This window comes from Tachypleus tridentatus, chromosome 8 (genome assembly GCF_004210375.1).
Source record: "Tachypleus tridentatus isolate NWPU-2018 chromosome 8, ASM421037v1, whole genome shotgun sequence".
NCBI classification, from domain to species: domain Eukaryota; kingdom Metazoa; phylum Arthropoda; class Merostomata; order Xiphosura; family Limulidae; genus Tachypleus; species Tachypleus tridentatus.
In genome coordinates this window covers 123308923-123330627 of record NC_134832.1, presented here as the reverse complement: position 1 = coordinate 123330627, position 21705 = coordinate 123308923, and the positions used below count along the sequence as shown (strand labels likewise).

Below are 21705 nucleotides of genomic sequence, written 5' to 3'. Positions count from 1 at the left end.
GTACGGGCCCACTAATAATTAAGACATTGTAAAGTACAGAAAACATTTAAAAGATTATCCTATACTTTTAAAAGTTGAAGTAATGCATCCTCGAGATGAAATGGAGGTAGAGTTATTACACAGGCTAACTTTGATTTGCCTGATCATAAACAAAATAATATGGTGTGTTCAATGTGTGCTGCGCGTGAGTAATCGCGCAAGCTCATTCACTTGAGTAAGACAAGCCTAGAGAAACGAAATAACAAACTCAGTCAAACGTATGAATATAATAGCCTCAATGAGTAAAGAATAACTAGCAGTGCATTTAACAACATGTCAAAATATTAAAATTAAGAAACATTAACATAACAACATGGATGACACTAGTCAAATGCTATGTATGGTTAACCCTATTATAAGGCATTGAAACATGGATAATATATAAATAAAATGCTAAAAAGATTGAGGTATTTGAAATGTGAATCTGTAGGAGAGTATAAAAATATTTTGGACAGACCATAATATAGATGAACAAGTATTAGAAATTATGAAACTAAAATAAAACTATTGTCAGCTATCAATAAAAGAAAATGTATCACTCAAAATAAGAACTAGTCAAGGCAACGACTTTTGAATAGTAAATCAGATAGTCACGCGGTGCCAAAAAAAGACTCTCCAAGTTGTCGCTAAAATCGATGACTACCTAATATGACCATTAAATATTAGTCATTTTTACTATTGTATAATCAGAAAATAGTCAGGTGATGGTGGCAGGGATACCTGGCAGGTAATAAATTTAACTGGCCTATGATAATCGTTATGACTTTGGTTAGGTAGTCATTCTGATCAATTCTGACTACCTGACAACAGTCTCATTGCCTACCTGCAAGCCACTACAGAGTAGTCATAACATAGTCAGTGTGACCCTATTCGTCCAAGGAGCGGTTGTCATTATGATCATCCATTAACGATGTACTGTTGTCATTATGACTATCCAACGACCATGAAAGATAAGTTATGTTGACCCGGGCAGGACCACCTCTGCAATGTCACTGTTAGGCAAAGAGACCATCTTCAGTCAGTGTGGTCAGCAGAACCATCACTGAGCAGTCAACCCCGCTGCCATCTGATGATTCAACCTAAGACCCAGTAACCTGCCACCATCCTGAAAAATATAAAATCCATTTTAGCAGCACCATTTTTATTCCAAACTGAACACAAGTGTACATCAATATACATGTACCAAAATAAAATTCAAAATACAGTAACAATTTGAAAATAAACAACTGAACTTTACAAACTTTGGTTTTTGCAAATTCACCCTGGATCAAATACACATGACAAGTTACTATTACCAGATCTAATATAACCTTATGGCTTTGAACATTTTCCTCTTCCTTTACCTTTGGACGTTTTGACAGATTTCCCGCTGCTATGTTTTTTGACATTCAAGAGATCAAGCAACTGAAGAACACATCTGTCTGCATCTTTTTCAGATTTGGTAATTTTCCTGGACTCATTATAGAGCTTCAGAACAACTCTTTCAACAAAGTTGAAAGTTTTCTTGAGTTTTGTTGGAAATGCAAAGTTGAAGATATAAAAACTCCCTACATACATTGTGAATGCTTCCACAAAATCTTCAGCAGCACAAATATCAAAGCCATCAACATATAGTTTGAATTCCTGATAGCAAAACTGAGAAATTGGACCACATTGAATGTATATACCACTCTTAGCAGGTACCCTAACTTCAGTACCAATCATGATACTTTCACTTTCTTTTAGAAGAAAACGGATACCAAGAATGGCAATATGAGATGTAACATCAGGCATATGTGAGGACTGGTTCATAAGAAATGCTAGCAATGGATTATTTTCTGGTGATATGTTTCTGTCCTGCAGATGAGAATTTACCGAGTCCTTATATTGAGAGAGAAAGTTGGACACTCCTTTTTCTGCATCATTTCTTAGCCGCTTAAATGCCTTCTGGCCTTCTGGCACTGCATCACCCACCAGTAATGGAAATAACCTTAAGAGATACCAAACTTGCACAGCTTTTTGCTTAATGTGTACAGACTCTCTCAAAATAACAAGCTCAGGCCTATTGATTTTATCAGTTCCTTTGCAGTGGAACTCCTTCACTCTGCCTGCAAGGTACTGAAGGCTGAAGTATCCAGACAAGACATACTGATTTACGAGTAAAACTAAAATTTCTGACACCAAGCCAGACTCAAAAAGGTCATGTAATATATCACGTTGTAGAGCATTTGCCACATGAAATTGCTGCAGAACGTTCAGGGGCGATCTTTTTTTAACCCCATATGTACTTGACAAAGTTGGTTCAGTTTCGACCATTGCAACTTGGTAATTATAGGATGCAGTAGATCTCTCTGGACATTTTGAAATATCAGTCAACTTTCTTAACTCATCCCGGCTTATCATGTAGAATCTACATGATCTGAGAGCAGAAAATGATTAAAAAAACCCTCCAATAGCAAAGGTTTCCAAATTATCTGCAACAACAACAAGAGGTGCACCTCTAAATTTGAATGTTCCCTCTGTTATGATATCATCATGTTTAAGCAAACACCTCAGAGTATCTAATAAAAAAACATACTGCACTGTGTCATGTTTCCCATCACCAGCAATTCCCAGGTCATACTCAACAGGTTTTACAAATGACAAATTATCGTCAATGTAAGACTGGAAATTATTGTAGTCAGTGAAATTTTCAATCATGGAATGAAAGTCAATACTTTCTTTCTTGCAAGCTTCCATCACTGTAACTATACTATTTCTAGGAACCTCCTCACTGATCAATGTTCTTTTTATGGTTTGGAATAAATGTTCATCTTTGGCAGCCATAATAGAACAGAACAAATTTCAAAAAATGCTTGTAGTTTTATAAGTATTTTTTTTTTTCATTTTCACGCAGCTGCAGAATTATTTTAGCTAAGGTTCTTCGCTTGTCTGTGACAAATATCACCTTATTACCATCAAATGCCTCATCACTGTCAGAGTTTTATACCTCTGTTCCATAAAGTACTCGGCACCTTCACCATCAACTTCATTATCATGCATACTGGTAGTAACAAACCATCCATGCTTTTTATTTATATGTCTTTTCAAACATCTGATGCTTTTGAATGGTCTTTGACATCCATTAATCCCACATCGGACAACAAATCCAGGCTCATGCTCATAAACTAACGAAAAATGTGAAAGAAGCTTGCTAAAATGCCTAACCTTATAATTACATTTAATGCAAGGGAAAATATTGAAAACCTCTGACTGTTCTGCCATGTTTAACTCCAAAGTTTACTAAACTATATAGTGCCTATTAATAAATATCATGCGAGACATGCATCCAAATGTCACGGATTTTCATTCTGGAACGTAAAATGTATCATTTATTTAACTAAATTTAATGATGAAATTCAACAATAACAACTAGCAAATGTCGATCGCCCGCGAACCAACGGTGTATCCTCGGACTTGCTCTCAAACCAACGGTGTATCCTCGGACTTGCCCTCAAACCGACGGTGTATCCTCGGACTTGCCCGCGAACCAACGGTGTATCCTCGGACTTGCCATCAAACCAACGGTGTATCCTCGGACTTGCCCTCAAACCAACGGTGTATCCTCGGACTTGCTCTCAATCTAGCAAATAAAAACGTACTTCAAAATGCAAACTTTTGCCACCCCCTGGGGTTGGCTAAAAACATTCATTGGTCAGACCTCAACCTAACTAACATATTCACCAAATTGGACAGAAATCCGAAAAGAATTGTGGACTGTAGAGTGAATTCAAAAAAATCTCTGCAGACGCATACGCATGCTGATGCGTGATCCATAGTATCCCCCGATTTTCTTAGGGTATACAATTTTTATTATTTTAACTACACAACTCGGTTGCTCATGACTCGATGCAATATCCCCGGATGCTACATTTCTCTCACCGGTATGGATTACGGGAGAGACCCAAAGTCTGAGAAAGTTCCTTGGGAGTAAAGAAGGGAGAGGGATTGGGGGAATATTTTGCAGGATCACAGGTCTTCTATTCATAGTGTACAACCTGGCGCTGGCTTCTATCTCGCATCATTCGATTTCAAAGTATAGAGTTAAAAATTTAAATACATTTTGTACCCAAAGAAATTTTTAGATAGTTCGTAATATTAAATTAAAGAAACACACATTAAACACAATATATGTTTCACTTTTTCGCTGTTTTCAAATGATTTGTCTTGCTGCCCTCATTTGTAACTCCATTGTTGGCTGTGTCAATGGATCCCACGATAATACACACGTCACATAAAGTGTGTACGCTTTAGCATTTGTAGCTCTGCTGATGTATTAAAAATAAGGATTTATTATTTACGTATTATCGTATGTCATCTTTCATTATCAAAGGTCTATAAAATAATAACAGACGAGGTCCCTTTTAATGAGTATACAACTTTCATCTGTGTAGCGGTGGCCGTAACAAACCTTTGAAGCAGCGGTGTAGTTGGCGCTAAATTTAACAGAGCAGCAACATGGATCATTGCGGGCTTTTGATTTTACCACAGGATATGCATTCAAGATACCAAATATGTACATTTGTGATGTCAAGACTGGGGACTGTTTGCGATTTCATACTTGCTTCAAAGCATTACCTAAATATAAATATTCTTACTCTACTACTACTAGACTACAGTAGTACAGACCTACACAATGTAACGGGCAACCATCCTTGTTTACACACAACAAGTTGTACAAAAACATACGGATGGATTCACTTCAGCTAATCTAGAAAGTTAAACATTCGTATTCTTATATTGTTTTATTGAAACATAGTATAGGAAAATAAGACATAAACGATTAATATTTACCTGGATTTCTTCTTTTCGTCATCTGCGTAGTCGCATGGCAATTGGGCAATGTCAGTACAAGTTTTGGTCATTATAAATTCTATAAACGTCACATGTAATTATTCAATGTGCGACAAAATATTGCTCTGTGTGATTTCTCCACCCAGCTCCCTTTGGGTTTATAGTGTCATCCCTACTTTCGGCTGCCGCTAAGGAGTGGACCGTGCTGTCTGTGTATGTATTGTTGTATGTGAGCCCCTAAATCCCCCTTCGACCACCTTGACGAATGATCAACTTCTCTCCACAAATAACACAAGGAACTCCCGCCTTCATATAAACTCGACCTGGTACACCCCTCTGGAAAAGAGATAGTCTCGCTCGCGCTTAATGTAGCTGCTTTCCATTTGTACTCGATTTCCGCTGCGGACCACTAGACGAATCGGATGCATTTTCCGGACGTGTAGTGTCAGCGAGAGGGTTAACCACGTGGGGAAAACTTATTTCAGTCATAACTTAGATCGTTGTGGATTGTAATTATAAATGTATTGATTATTGGATTTCATATTTGAATATTCCAACACACGCACACAACAATATAAAAACACAATTGTCAAATAAAACAGTGAAGAAACAGTAGTGGTCAATAAATAAGATTTATTTAGGTAGGGTTTATTTCGTGTGAAAGAAATTTATTCCCCCCCAAATAAAAGTAAATAAATAAATAAACTATTGCAAAGTTTAGCCCTGGTCACGTTTCAATTGTTGCATTTATGGAACAAGATGCATGTATACAGTCATTTGTTAGAACTGTGCCTTAATGATATAAGAAACATCAAGGATGTCAATTCATGAGTTAATGCTTACTGTGGTGTTGGTCTTCCTGACCACAAAGTAGTCCTTAAGACTAGCATAGCAGTGCTGCTATGAAGTAGTCAAGGTGACTTGGAAGTAGTCAAACTGACTTATTGCTTAAATTGACTAAGGGTCAGTCAAACTGACTAGTAATAGATCATCGTTACTACTTAATAGCCAATTTCATATCCACGACTACAAAATGATTGTCATCTTGCTTATTGATACATATTAAATAGTCAATCTGACAGCGACCACGATATCTCTAAAGCAGAAATAGACGTAACTACGCCCTGGTAGTCGTAATGAACAACTTTTATTTAGAGTGATGTACTTTTTACATATAATTAGAAGGAATGTAATGCAAAGACTATTGCTCGAAGGGAAAATGAATAAGAAAGCAGGAAGAGGCATGCCTAGAAATATGTAGATGAACAACAACGTATAGTAACTGTATCAGTGTGGCTGAAAATAAAGAACAATGGTGCTCCACAACAGTCGACTTGCTTCAAGCAGATGACACATAATGATGATAAATTAGTATAGCTTGTAATTGTAAAGAAATAAAGTGAAAAACTAATTAGGATTTTATTTCATCACACTGGAACAGGAAAACTAATAATACAACATACCACTGGAACAGGAAACTAATAATGCAACATACCACTGGAACAGGAAACCAGTAATGCAACATACCACTGGAACAGGAAAACTAATAATACAACATACCACTGGAACAGAAAAACTGATAATGCAACATACCACTGGAACAGGAAAACTAATAATACAACATACCACTGGAACAGGAAACTAATAATGCAACATACCACTGGAACAGGAAAACCAGTAATGCAACATACCACTGGAACAGGCAAACTAATAATACAACATACCACTGGAACAGAAAAACTAATAATGCAACATACCACTGGAACAGGAAAACCAGTAATGCAACATACCACTGGAACAGGCAAACTAATAATGCAACATACCACTGGAACAGGAAAACTAATAATGCACATACCACTGGAACAGGAAAACTAATAATACAACATACCACTGGAACAGGAAAACTAATAATGCAACATACCACTGGGACAGGAAAACCAGTAATGCAACATACCACTGGAACAGGCAAACTAATAATGCAACATACCACTGGAACAGGAAAACTAGTGATGCAACATACCACTGGAATAGGAAAACTAATAATACAACATACCACTGGAACAGGAAAACTAATAATGCAACATACCACTGGAACAGGAAAACTAATAATGCAACATACCACTGGAACAGGAAAACTAATAATGCAACATACCACTGGGACAGGAAAACTAATAATACAACATACCACTGGGACATGAAAACTAATAATACAACATACTTTCATAGTAAAATAAAATGCATAACTTCATGTCACGTCAGAGACGTCTCATTACCTCAGGTATTCCCAATACCAAAAAATTGGTGAGAACGTTATCATTCGAAATGATAGTGACATGATTGCGTCCTGAAGTTGCCCCCAAAATACAAGTTTCACCTTGTTAACAATACGCAGAGAAGCAATAGCGTGCCGTGAAAACTATAATATCTATCACTCCTCGTTGCTGCAGCTTGGAAACCACATTGGTTATTAGTATTGCATGGCACTGTGCACCACTGATGGTACAGATTTACATTTCATGTACTGATGGTCCTAAAAAAACACTAAAATCCAATAACAAAGTTCACTCTGTCACTTTACCATCGTGGAAGCGTGGAAGGAATGCTACATGTAGATTATTTTCCGACCAGATAATAAAATGTGTTGACACTTCCAGAAAGAGTTAAGTGTGTAAAGTTCATACGATATTGGCAGACCATTCATCAGCGACTTCTAGTGTTGATGTGAACTACAACACAAAGTCAGCACATTTGGTTTAGTAAATCTCCAACAGTGCTTGAACACGATGAAACCTGAACAGAACCATTCGCAAAGTTGATTCAAGAATTTCAAAAGCAGTTGAAGTTGACAACTCAAAATACCGTGAGGCAACACATGCACTTCTGTACTCACGTGCTCTTAGGTTGTCTCATTGTGTTACGGCACAGCTGAACTCAGCGATAGTTTCAATATGTGTTGCGGTTTGCCTGTGCTTAACTTATTATAAGTGCAAAACTGGAAGTATAACAATGCCAACTGCAGTTGTTTACATTCTACAGTGTTTTCTAAGAGTTGTTTTGGCAGTGGATCCTTTGGTGTAATAATATTTCACTAGTTTACTTGTTTGCACTCTTGTCACTTACGGTAGGTTGAACGTGCCACACAACGACTGATAGTCCCATTTTTATCTATGCGGAAACAAGGAACATGTCTCCCTTTTTAGTATCCGTTATTCTACAGCACAGATCTTGATTGGTAATATCGTTTATTGTGGATATAAAGTGATAGAAATAGAGTTTCGATACCCGTGGTGAAGAGAACACAGGTATTACATTGTGGAACTATGTGCTTAACTTCAAACAAACAACCAAACAAGTTAAATTAGTCTTAAAGACCACCTTTAGTTATTGTTCCAGACTTATGGCCTCTTTCCAGTAGCTTTTCCACCTCTTGTAGGTACTTGATTTATTTTTTATCTCCAGATAGTCACATTTTAAACTCCTTCTTATCTACTACGACACTAAAAGTAAGTGAACGATTTAAACTGTTTCTTAGAAGAGGTAGATCTAATGGTAATTATCTCATAGTGTGTTCTATGGTTCGCATGAGTAATTAAGCTATTCCTCAAATTTCATATGCTCTATTCATCAACCACGTAATTCAAATTAACCAGCCAACAGAAGGAGGCTCGGCATGGTCAGGTGGGTTAAGGTGTTCGACTCGTAATCTGAAGATCGCGGGTTCGAATCTCAGTCACACCAAACATACTCGCCCTTTCAGCCGTGGAGGCGTTATAATATTACGGTCAATTCCACTATTCGTTGTTAAAAGAGTAGTCCGATAGTTGGTGGTGGGTGGTGATGATTAGCTGCCTTTTCTCTGGTCTTACACTGCTAAATTAGGGACGGCTAGCGCAAATAGCCCTCGTGTAGCTTTGCGCGAAATTAAAAAAAAAAAAAAAAAACAAGCAAACAGAAAATGTAATAAGATTAAATGTCAAAGAAAGAGTCTTCTCAGACTTACAGCGCTAAAAACCAAGTTTCCATACTCGTGGTGGGTAAAGTACAGACATTTCATTGTGTAGCTTTGTGCTTAACTACAAATACAAACGGAAGCAGCCTAAAGTTGGCGGAGGGTGGTATTGACCAGCTTCTTTCCCTTTAATATACCACTTTAAAATTAGAAAACTCTAGCACAATAAGCGCTCGTGTAAGTTTGAGCGAAATCCACCAAATAAACAATAAGGAGAAACAATGATTTCCTATTTTAAGGGATTACACGCCAAATTATACAAAATAATTTTTGGTTGGATAAAGAATAGGTTTAACTTTCACAGCTGAGCAAATGAATAACAACTGCAGATCTAATGCAGTATGTGAAAAAACGTAAGATAGTTAACATTTGGCGCGTAATACAAGAACGTAATACAATTTCAGATTATATGTGGTGCTGCATTGATGTATGTATATTTGGAAATGTCTTTTATTGTATTTGAAGATCAAACTCACTTCAGATGGCTGCATTACTCTGAAGCTACAATGAATTATCAACTATTATACTCCCACTTTTAACAATTCCTCGTTCAATAAATTATAGGCTAGATAGATGTTTTAATGGTATGCACATACCTCGGAAGTAAATAATGGAAACTTCTGTATGTTAGCTTGCTCTAGTAATACCAATACAAACTCGTAGCAAATGTTAATTTTTTTTTTACTTTCACTTGAGTAGTTTTGAGATGTAAAATATTTACTTTTTATAATTAGCTTTGGAAACAGAAAGCACCAATCTATTCTTAGTGGTCAATGCTGGATATTGTGAACAAAACTTAGCCTTTACGTTAAGATACTTGTAATGATGAAATGCATTCATAACACTAATCACACTAGTATAAATCTATGCGACAGCTGACAAAACTAAAACCCAGCTTCTGTTAGCTGGCTCATAGCTATCTGAATATCATGACTGATGCTGATGAGTAGAGTATATGATATTTTAGGGATTTCTTAACTATTCATGCTTATTTACGTGGGCTACTTTTTATTATCCAATATTGCAACATATTCATAGTTATTCATTTGTTTTTCATAAGCAGAAACGGTTCCTTCTTAGAAGTTTAATTTTATTACAAGTTAAATATTTCAGTCTCCTCTAGAGTAACAATAAGACTTAAACTTTCATTTTACCCAACAGAGTATCGAGAGATTTTTTGGTTCACCGAATATATCGCTCACGTCTTTTTCTTTCTTTTATTTCTTTACACGTAAACTAACAGGTTTTTTTTTTTATTTTACTGTTGACCTCATTTCCAACTTACTAATATAAGCTTTAAAGTGTAACTTTTTTTCTTCCGCTTCCTACTCTTGTTTTTTCTTAACATTTAACCTCTTGAGTGATATCAAAGAAAAATTATTGTCGACTTGAAAATATACTTCATCATGGAATATTACCTTTTAATGCTTAGAATATTTTTAAAAGGAGAAAACAATACGAAATTTTATTTCAAATTTATTATTTAAGCATTGTTGTAATTTTACTCATACAAATATCAAAAATGTTTCCAAAGCTTAATTTTAGATTCCTAAACGTAGAACAAGACAAAATAACGAAACAAATGTTTAGTTTGAATTTTATGCATATGTGTCTGGTTAGAATTAACTGCTACTAAAGCTTGTTGTTAACGCTATTACTAGTTTATAACTGAAAAAAAGGTGTACTAATATTTCTGTCAAACACTTTTAAAGCTGGTTCTAGTTAAGGTTAGAATATACAAACATTTCTATAAAATATGGTGACAAAAAATAATGAATTATTCAATATGTTTAAATTGCTATTTTTTGAGAGGTCGGGTGGGGGACCTTTTATAACTTACATTATTAATTATTTGTTACTTATTAATAAAAAAATTATTTGCCCTAAGCTGTTAAAAAGCTGCCTTAATTATAACCAACAATGCATCATTAAATTAGTGGCTGAGCTCTTTATTTCATTTTTATAGTCCTTTTTCATATATGTACTGCTGCCCAGTGATAGTCCTAAGGTATTACAGGACTCATATTAATTTAATAAAACAAATATTTTATACCAATTCACAAAGTTGTAGTTTATGAAACTTACAATAATGACACTTTTATATAGTGCTTTACATTTCCTTATGTCGATTATTGTAGAAGTATGACCTTGAAAAAAATAATTGTACCTCAAAATTTTGAGTTATTTTAAAATTATATTAGTTTTTTTTTTTGTATGATTTATCTTTTACGATGTTGGATACTAAAATTAATAATATTAAAAGCCCCTGAAATGGTAGATATAACATAGTATTAAACTGCGATGTTGGAAAAACACTTATACAGGCACTGAATCAACAGTTTAAAATTGTAATAAAATTGTTTGTTTTAGTTGTTTTAATAACTGATATAGTTTACAATTATATGAAGTCATGAAAGAAGATTCTTTATTATCAGTCCCGCAGTGGCGTAGCAATATGTCTGCAGACTCATCCCACTAGAAATCGGGTTTCGATACCTGAGGAGAGATGAGAACAAATATTTAATTGTGTAGTTTTGTGCTTAATTCCAATCAATCAAACTTTATTTTTAGTTTCATTAATTTTTTCAAATAAGGAAATTTATTTAATAAATTATGAAATTCTGGCCTCTGTTAAAGTATATGTGAGCATGACATATATCAAAATGAAATGTAAACAAATTAACAATTAAGAGACTCACGTTTGATAATTTTCAGATGCTGTATCTTTTGTAGATTTTCCGGATTCTATCACTACTGGAAAATGATATTATATTTCTTATAAAATACGTTTTTATAAAGATTTTGACATTTGATTGTATTGAAAAATATTTAGATTCACTTGGAATATATCTTTCAGTTTACAAAAGAAGTAATGGTTTAATGGAATAGTCTGGCGCAAAAAGACATCGATAATTAAAAACACCATTCTTTATTACTTTGTTGGAATTTTTCTTGTATAGTTAAAGATAATATAATGTTATGTAATATATATTTAGCGTTTTTTTTTTTTGAATTATATACTGAAGCGCTGGGGTTCTTTGATGTGAAAATTGTTGCTTCGCGGAGTTACAGCAGTGAGGGAAACGATGGAATGGCGGATGGTGACGTTAATTTACCTCCGATGTTAAATTTGGTAACTATTGATGGCGTTTCCTTGAATAGCTTGACGAGAGACGCTGTAATGGAACTTTGCATTTTATTATTTTGTACAATTACAACATGTTAATATAAAGTGAATATTGATACTGCGCCAGCAAAATTGGAGAAATCTAAGTCGGAACCGCTGGCTTTGCAAGCGGTCGCAGATTTATTTCGGCTCAGGTGGAACAATATGGCTTCTAGTGCTAGGCCTAACATGGGCATTAGGACTAATGATGACCCGAGCCCAACAACCGAAGTAGTACCGTTTACGGATTATGAACAGGGTCATCATGGTCATTATTTTGTAAAGAAGACATTTCATAAGCCTACATACTGTCATCATTGTACAGATATGCTGTGGGGACTAATTGGCCAGGGATATATATGTGAAGGTCAGTTACGTTAAAAAGTAATTTATAAATAAATAGTTAACGTGTTTGATATTGATAATAAAATTAGTTAAAACTGGTCCTCAGCTAAGCCTAAATGACACATTCCTAATATAATTACAACAAAGTATTATTCATATAATATTAGTATGATGTAGTGGTACACTTATTAAAAATACCAGCACTGTCAATAGTTCAGTGTAATCATACTCTCTGTGCTTGTTAATACTATTAGTAATGAGTAAATTAATATTGTGTGCCATATTTATAGAAGTGCCACATTTAATGATGTAAATAATAAAACATAGATAATATTTTAATTTTTACATAATTGTGAAATGTGATTTTATCTATTGTAAAGAGACATTTGGTTTACTGAGATGCAATCATAGTTTCAGGTTAGCACTACACTAGTAATAGTAATATCTGCAGATAATAAAGTGGAGCTTAATGGAGTAATAATAGAGTTAACAGATTTCTTAGTTACAGTTTTATTGTGATTTATGGCCTGTTGTGTTATTCGTTTTTTGTCTTATAAAACTTGTATGAACACAGAAGAGCACAATTTTTTTACAGTAAGAAAAAATAGTTTTAAGTGTATTTAAAGTATGCTAGGATTCTTTAATAGAATACATACTATATTTAGTAGTAAATAAAAATGAGTTCATATTAACAAGAAAAGGTAGTTAAAAAAGTTATAGAAAATATTACCCAATTCAAACACTAAATGTAATTACATAAAAAAATATCCTGATAATTTTATGTAGTACAACTATGTTAAAAAATACATGTAATTTGTTTCTTAGGTGTTTATAATATTTTATGAAAGTTAAGGTTAAATGATGCAGGTATATCAGAAAGGTGATATTTTATTTCATTTTGAAGCAATATTCTGTGAGCATTTTAGTATAAAATGATGTGTAAAAACACACAATCTCAGGCCTAAAAGTAAACTTGATGAAGTTTAGTAATTCTGATATTCAATATTTGCCAGGCTATTATTTGATGTTTTACTTTTATATCTGGGTTTGTTGCACATTTATATACTTTTAATTTGAAATTTAGTTAAATGTATTTAAGGAATATTAGTTTGATATTTTGGTTGAAAAATAATCTTGGTGGCCCAAACAGCTTCTTTCATCTTGATTTTTGATATGTTCTTAAAATCTAAATAATCAGTTATCTATTATACTCTCTACATTAAAGACTTATCATAATGACATTAAGGTAACCTACCAAAACAATGCTTGAATGATTACCAATAATTATTCAGGTTTTGTACTTTGATTATGGTAAAGAAAATAACATAGAAGCCTGAACATAACATGCAGAGAATATGAGAATTTCAAAGCTATTATACCCAAATTTTGTGCCACAGCTGTGCATTCTTTATCTGTAGCATATAGAATGAGGTTATACAAAATTAAGCAGTACCTTGAGAAAATCCTTGCAACTTGATGTAGTATTTGAATCCACCTAGGTATTGATGGGCATTCAGGTGATACAAGCTTGAAGTAACAGGATTATTAATACTTCTGTTGATTCATCTACTGCCTAATGTTAATGTTTATTATAGATAAACTAATATGCCAGAAAAGTTGTGTAGCATCTGAGGGAAAGTTGGCCAAATAAACTGCTTTAAAGTTTGGTTACCTAGTAGATGTATGAGGTTGTTATGATCCTTCTTTAATTAATTATTGTATGACAGATAGCACTTTATTCAGCTCTACTGACTGTAGCTTATATAATTGTGTGTATGTTCATGTTGCAGTTCTACAGTTGTAGATTTTTGTGAAGTTTTAGGTTATGATCATATTTACCATATCCAAATAAGTGCTGTTTGCATAATGTAGGGGGTAAACATGGAGCTGTGTAGGACATAGTGCTGTCATTTTTCACACAGAATTATGTCAGTGATGTAGTGTTAAAAATAGTATATATGAAACCAAGATCACTCATCTTTATTGATTAAACTTAAAACTGGAGGATCTATATTGGCCAAACTGTCTTTTTTTTTATATATTTTTCTAAACTATTTATACACCAAACCAATTTGCTTTAAGATTCACAGGGACTTTAGGTAACATAGATGTCTCATAAGAGAATGTAAAAAAAAAAAAAAAGAATTTCAGTATTAATGTCAATTATACTCATTACTACTCAGGTTTCTTATTTGTTTTGTAAAGAAAATATATGATTTTACCCAATGTTTTGGGTCAGTTTTTTTTTAGTCTGAGTACTATAATAGGTAAAAACAAAATTATTGACACTCATTAAAATGTGATATGTGAATTCCATTGATAATGAATGACACTTAAACAAATATGTTGATAACTTGATGATTAACTAGAAAATGGTAAAATTTGAAACCCATTTGCAGTCAAATAAATCAAGAGAAAATAGCAGAGTTAAAATAAGTTTATTTAAATTACATTATCAATATGGGAATTACTATTCACATTCTTCACAAATTTACCTACTAGAAGCTGAAGTGAGCCATAGAAAGGATAAAAAAAAGACAACATGGTGCAAATACTGTGAAGTCTGGTTTTCAGTGTTTTGATATGGTGTGGTTTTAGAACTAGAAAGTATATTTAGTGAGTGAGGTATATGTAACTATAGTCTACTATATTTTAAAAGAAGAAACATCCAAAATCAAAAGCTGTTCACTGTGACAGAGATCACCTTACTCAGTGGACAACCTAATTTAAATCTTGCTTGTGTTGACACAGATTGAGTGTTGCATGTACATATATGTAGTGAGGCAACAGTAGAAATAAAACTTAATGTTTTTTATAGTTCAGGTAAATTTATATGTATTTTAAAAATGTGTAAATATTTATTTCTCAAAAAGTCTGAATTGTAAATGAATATCTTTTTAATAATTCTATATGGCATTAATGTTTCTTCTTTCAATGTGTGTGTGTGCAATCTAACTGGTTGGTAATATGAAACATGGTAGCTGATTTTGAATAATAAAGTCCTTCATTAAATATTTGATAGCTATGGTTTCAAGCAATATTGACTCTTGTCTGCACAGGTAAGTTGGTGTTAAAGTGAAATTTAATATACAGGGTAGGGCAGTAGTTATTATATATTTGTTTTTATACAGTTGGTAGTTCAGAAATATTATAATGACAGTTAAAGCCAATTTAACTGTTTGTTTCAGAATGAAATACATTTTATTTTGAGGCTGGGTATGATTGATTTTGTTCCTCAAAATGGTAATGGCTACACAAATTTAAATTTATGTGAGAATCACAGAATTTATATGTTTATATCATGATTGTATCTCACTTTGACTAAGAAATGAAGTATTTGTTTACCAGAAGTTTCTGAATTATCATTTCAACACTGCTTTCTGAATAACATGTGACTTAGTACTTAAGTATTAATTCAGGCCAGTTTGAAACAAAATAGTAGCCAGTTTGATTGTGTTTAGTATATTTTTATTTTATTAATAATCATTTTGTACTTTAACTGTTTGAATAAAAACTACAAGCTAAAGTAAACTAGTCTAAATTATTATGGTGTTGTCTTAGAGCTGGTAACAGAATTGTTAGTGAAACTACTAGGAAAACATATCTCAGGGCTGATAGCAGCATAATTAATAAGACTGCTAGGAAAGCATTATCTCAGAACTGGTAGCAGCATTGTTAATAAGGCTATTATGAAAGTGTTACCTCAGAGCTGAGCTATGGAGATGGTGTCTGCTGTACCTGCTACCACTACTGCTCACCTTCTAATGGTTCAGTCCATTTTTCAACAACCTAAAATTATCAGTTTTCCCTAGCTTTATCATAAAATGCTTTCCATACTTCTCTTGCAATATCTGCTAGATCTTCTTTACGCATTTTCAGACACGTTTTGTAGAATATTATCTTCATGTCTTATGTGCTCTTTGGGTACTTATGAACCTTACCTTCTATATACTTTCAGTGTTACCTTATTTTAACTTCAGGCTGATTTCTTCCAGCATTTATTATTTTTCCCATATTGCCATTCATACCTTTAATGTTTCACGTTTCCATTCATTTGCTGTTGTGTTTACATTTCCTGTTTGTCGAGGGATACTTCCTCTTTGTTCCCTCCCTGTTGTTAATAACAAAATTGTATAAACAGCAGTTGACCAAAGTATGTTCTAAATTTATTAGATGAGACCTTCTGAAATATGAGTGAGAATTGACAGTAACTTGAGTTAGCATACTACTAAGAAATTGTATTCTAATTTGTACTTTTTATTTTTTGTTCATATCATACCATCTTTTTAACTAACAGAATGTGATATTACTATAATGTCAATTGTTTAATATCTCCCTTACTTTAAAAATCTAGGTTCAGATATTTTTGGTTTTGTTAGTACTTTATATATATATTATTTTGTATGCACTTATAGGTAAAGAATGGAAATTATAATATTTATTTTTCATTCTAAGAAAGTTGCTTGTTGGAAATGATAATGCAGTTACAGAGAAATATTTTCATGATTGGGGAAGATAGACAGAAGGAAATAATTACAAAGGATGATTTATTTCACTTAGAGCAGTCATCAGTATCTTGATTGGAATTGAAACTAGGAGTTACAAGTGTTTTACCCATAATTTTTGTAGACCAATCAAAAGTAAATACTATTACTAAGGGATCCTTGTCTTCACAATTGAACCTGCAAGTGATTTTGTTCATATTAATACTGTAACTGATTTGGTATTGTGAAATACTTACATTTAAGAGACTTTAAGAAATGTTCATGAACTACCTATTTTGCCTGATTCAAGTGATATTCCTCCAGATCAAAGGCTTTATCAATGTAACATTTATAAAATAAGTAATTGTTAACTAGATTACATCATGTTAAAAAATTTCCAACTTATTAAAGAATGCTTTTCATGAATGACTCATGTTTTAGAGAATATCCCTGATGAAAAACTCTATATAAAGTACTATGTGAAACTTTTCAGATAAATGAAAATTTGTCTGCTTTTGTTGTTAAAATGTTAGGAATATTTAAGCATATGAAGCACCTCCCATTGGAACAAGAACAGGTTAAGGTAACTTTGAGTAATGTTTATGGTAAATATTAGATTTCAGTATAATGGAGGAATGCCTGTAACAGTTCTTAAATTACTGAGTAGGGCACTTGATTTGATGGTAACTCTTGAGTGTAATGATTTAGTAAAAGGGATGTCAGTAAATCCTTTTAAAGACAGGCATTCTTTTGTAAGAGATTGATGTTTTTATTGTAGCCATTAGTCAAGGCATTTTAGATTTCAGAATTCTACCCATTATAGATCTGAAGGAAATGATTCAGTGGAAGATTTTCAGCAGAGGTGCTTTCTTTAACTTGTAAAAAAGAGAACATCCCCTTTATTTTGGAAAGTAAACACTTCTGGTGATGATACTTTTTTGCTCTATGATAGATGCAAAGACTAAAGAGCTGTTTTGGATATTGGAACCTCTGTTTCTGTGATGATACTTTTTTGCTCTATGATAGATGCAAAGACTAAAGAGCTGTTTTGGATATTGGAACCTCTGTTTCTGTGATGATAGATTCCCAGGTTTCTATTTCTAAATTAATGATTTTAAACTCTGTGGATGTTTAGTTTGTATTGATTAACTCACAAAAATACCTAGTTGATGGTATAATTTCATTATCTTTCATACTATAATAGAGGAAGTTTTTCAAATCCACCAACTTTGCAGTAATACTGCAAATATATATATTTTTTAAAATATAGGTTAAATGTAAAATCATAATTCCAAATACTCAATACCAATATAAAAATTGCCAGAAATAAAAGGAAGATTTAGTTCAAAATTATGGTTTGGAGAAAGTAGAGGACACATCTATAAAAGCTGTTAAAATAGATATGAGTAAAAATCATCCAGACATAAGAAGAAAGATAATGTATTTCTTAAATAATTTGTTGAAGTTATTGGTAAAAACAAAGTAAGTACTGTGTCAAGAATGAACAAAGTAATGAGATGAAATGTGATAACAGATGAGTTTGAATGAACATGGAGAGCCAGTTAAAAGAGTTAGAGGGAGATCTATGGTTTTATATAATGATTTGGGGAAACAAGATGTGTTATGTTAATAAAAATTTTTTAACATAAAATGAATTAGGTTATTGGACCATGAGCACATTAAACTAAATGGATTGTTGGAAGAACTTACATTTGTTTTTGATTACCTAGGAGCTACAGACTTAATCTTGCATCAAGTTTCACTCCAACAACTTTCCAAATATTTACAATTTCCTATAAAGTATTTAGTAAAGAAAAAACAAAATAGAGGAGTGCATTTAGAAAATTCTAGAAGGTTGTATTATTGAACTTGCAGTAAATCTTTGGACATCCATAGTTGTTGTGATCGTTAAGAAGGAAATTTGAAGTTCTGTGGTCATATAAGCTTTGTTGAAACTATATTCTCTAATTTCAACTCTTTTGATAGTTTGATTCATAAACTGTAGTTTTTTCATTAACTCTCTGAAGATCAGTTTGGCCATTATTCTATATAATAAAAATTTCAAGTGCTTGTTTTGTGTGATTATAGATCTTGAACCACTACTATGACATGTTATATTTTGGTAGAAGCTAATTTTGTTTATATAATAAGTGTACTTGTGTTTTTCTAATCCTTAAATTATTTGAATAATATAAAATGTAACATTCTTGATGAATGTAAGGGATTTTGTACATCATGTATAGATAAGACATTTGTGTATTATTCAGTCTTGGTTCTTTGTACTGATACATAACTAACTATGTTACAACATCATCAGTGTAGAAGAAAAGCAGTTAATAGTCTTATAATAATGATTCTTATAAATTACAGTTTTGGGGTTATAAGTATAGCCACTGGTTTAGTTGCAAAAACACTGTATATTTAACATTTCATACACAAAATGTTTAGAAAAATTAATATAATTTTTTTGCAAATAATGATAAAGTCTTATTTCTTGTTCCTCAAGTACTTTGTATTGGTGGTTATTCATTTTTAAAAGTAACTGTAGTAACTCAGTAAATAAATTGAACCTAGAAGTTTATTTGCTGTTGAAACGAGTTTTGAAAAATCGTGAAATCAACTCTTAAGTGAAATATTTTTTTTAAATGAAGATTTTTAGAGCTACTTCATTAATTTTTTTTCACTTAAATAATAATGAAGAGATTAGTCACAAAAGACTGGAAGACAACTGTGGGTTGATATGTTGATTTACGTGAAATCAATTTGGTGCATAAGTATGAAAAAATAAATGGCACAAGACGAAGAGAAAGAATAAGTTAACAAAGTTAATATAGTAAGACAATAAAACTTGAAACATATTAAGAGAAAGAATGAGTTAACAAAGTTAATATAGTAAGACAATAAAACTTGTGTTGTTTGTTTCTTCATTGTGTTTTTCAACATATTAAGAGAAAGAATGAGTTAACAAAGTTAATATAGTAAGACAATAAAACTTGTGTTGTTTGTTTCTTCATTGTGTTTTTCATAAAACTTGTGTTGTTTGTTTCTTCATTGTGTTTTTCAACATATTAAGAGAAAGAATGAGTTAACAAAGTTAATATAGTAAGACAATAAAACTTGTGTTGTTTGTTTCTTCATTGTGTTTTTCAACATATTAAGAGAAAGAATGAGTTAACAAAGTTAATATAGTAAGACAATAAAACTTGTGTTGTTTGTTTCTTCATTGTGTTTTTCAACATATTAAGAGAAAGAATGAGTTAACAAAGTTAATATAGTAAGACAATAAAACTTATGTTGTTTGTTTCTTCATTGTGTTTTTCAACATATTAAGAGAAAGAATGAGTTAACAAAGTTAATATAGTAAGACAATAAAACTTATGTTGTTTGTTTCTTCATTGTGTTTTTCAACATATTAACTTTGCAGAAACAATTGTGTAAAAGTTAATTTGAAGGTGTTGCTCTGTTTTTCTTGCAGTTTGTAATTTTGTTGTTCATGATCGTTGCTTGAAAACAGTTGTATCCCCTTGCTCTACCAATGCCATTCATGTTTTAAAGGTAAGTGAAAGTGTTTGTATTTAATTTATTTTAAGTAGGTTACACAATACTGAATTTGCATGTGTAATGATTGTCACAAATCCAAAGATGCACTAATAAATTCTGTGAACATGATATGGAACAGAGAATAAAACTTCAGAAAGATCAATGCAGTAAAAAGGAGCAAACCCAGTTTCATTATACATTACGGCCCAAACAGACCTTCTTTTGAGTAAATGTTCTAGCTTTGAGATGTAGAAAAATAAAATGTGATAAAAATATTTAATTAATATTTCTTATAGTTTTAAGTCTAGGAAATAACTATTTGGCTTTTAACTCTGATTTTTGAAAACTTAAGAGTTAAAATTGCTTAAAAGGTTTAGAACCAAATTTATTAGATTGTGTTTAGGATATCAGAAAAATATGTATTTGTTTCTGTAAGCAGCATTGTTTACTGTACAGATTTAACCAGCATGGGTGACAATAAGGATGGGTATTGATGTGCCACAGTATGTAGATAATGTGATACAGTGATTGAAATACAAGCCTATCAGAATGCATTCTTGTATTACTCTAGTTAGTTTAAGTTTCATATTATAATAGTAAAAGGCTGATATAATATCTGTCTTCCCTAAAATTATGTGAACTTGTAAGTGCTTCTGATTCTTGCAATTAATTAGAACTAAACTCTGGTAAGCTTTGAAACACAAATTTTTATAAATTTTATGCTGACTCAAGAGAGAGTGAACTTTAATATTATTCTCCTTCAAGTACATCATTTTGTTTCACATTATGGTTTGATTTAAATTTTGTGTCTGTGAGTTATTTTATCATATTAAAGCATATTGATATATATATCTTAGTGTTTTATTTGCTGTATATGTATATATATATATATATAGTCAACTGTTATATCTGTTTTGTGCAAAATAATGAAATATGCCATCACTGATGAGAATGCAAGCGTTTTAATAATAACTGGCATCACACAGGAGAGAAAATTTTTCTAATTAATTTCCACATTTTTGTTTCTCAGTAAACTAACAGTATATGCACAACTCACAGGTAGCAAGGTTGACTGGAACATCAACATCCATCTATTTGAAATAAACAGAGATACCTCAAAAAATTTTATTAATGTTTCAAATAATTATTTTTTGCAGTGAAAATCTAAATAAAAAACAACTAACTAATAAAATTGTAAAGTATTGATTTTGGGACTCACTGAATATTTAATTCAATGTTGTGGTAATTTCTTAGCGGTTAGGATGATTACATATCTGGCTATTTGTAATTTCTGTGAACTTCGAAAAGTA

At 32.3% G+C, this 21705-nt stretch overlaps 1 protein-coding gene across 2 annotated transcripts in view; it reads left to right on the top strand.

The window, feature by feature from the left end:
* Nucleotides 1–11933: 11933 nt before the first annotated feature.
* The window catches only part of LOC143223385 (diacylglycerol kinase theta-like), a 77489-nt gene continuing 67717 nt past the window's right edge, over nucleotides 11934–21705 (top strand). For both annotated transcript variants that reach the window (XM_076451304.1, XM_076451305.1), the window contains exons 1-2: nucleotides 11934–12393; nucleotides 20331–20410. In XM_076451304.1, the coding sequence (XP_076307419.1) occupies nucleotides 12192–12393; nucleotides 20331–20410 (282 nt within the window). In that variant the 5' untranslated portion in view covers nucleotides 11934–12191. The remainder of the gene's footprint in view (nucleotides 12394–20330; nucleotides 20411–21705) is intronic.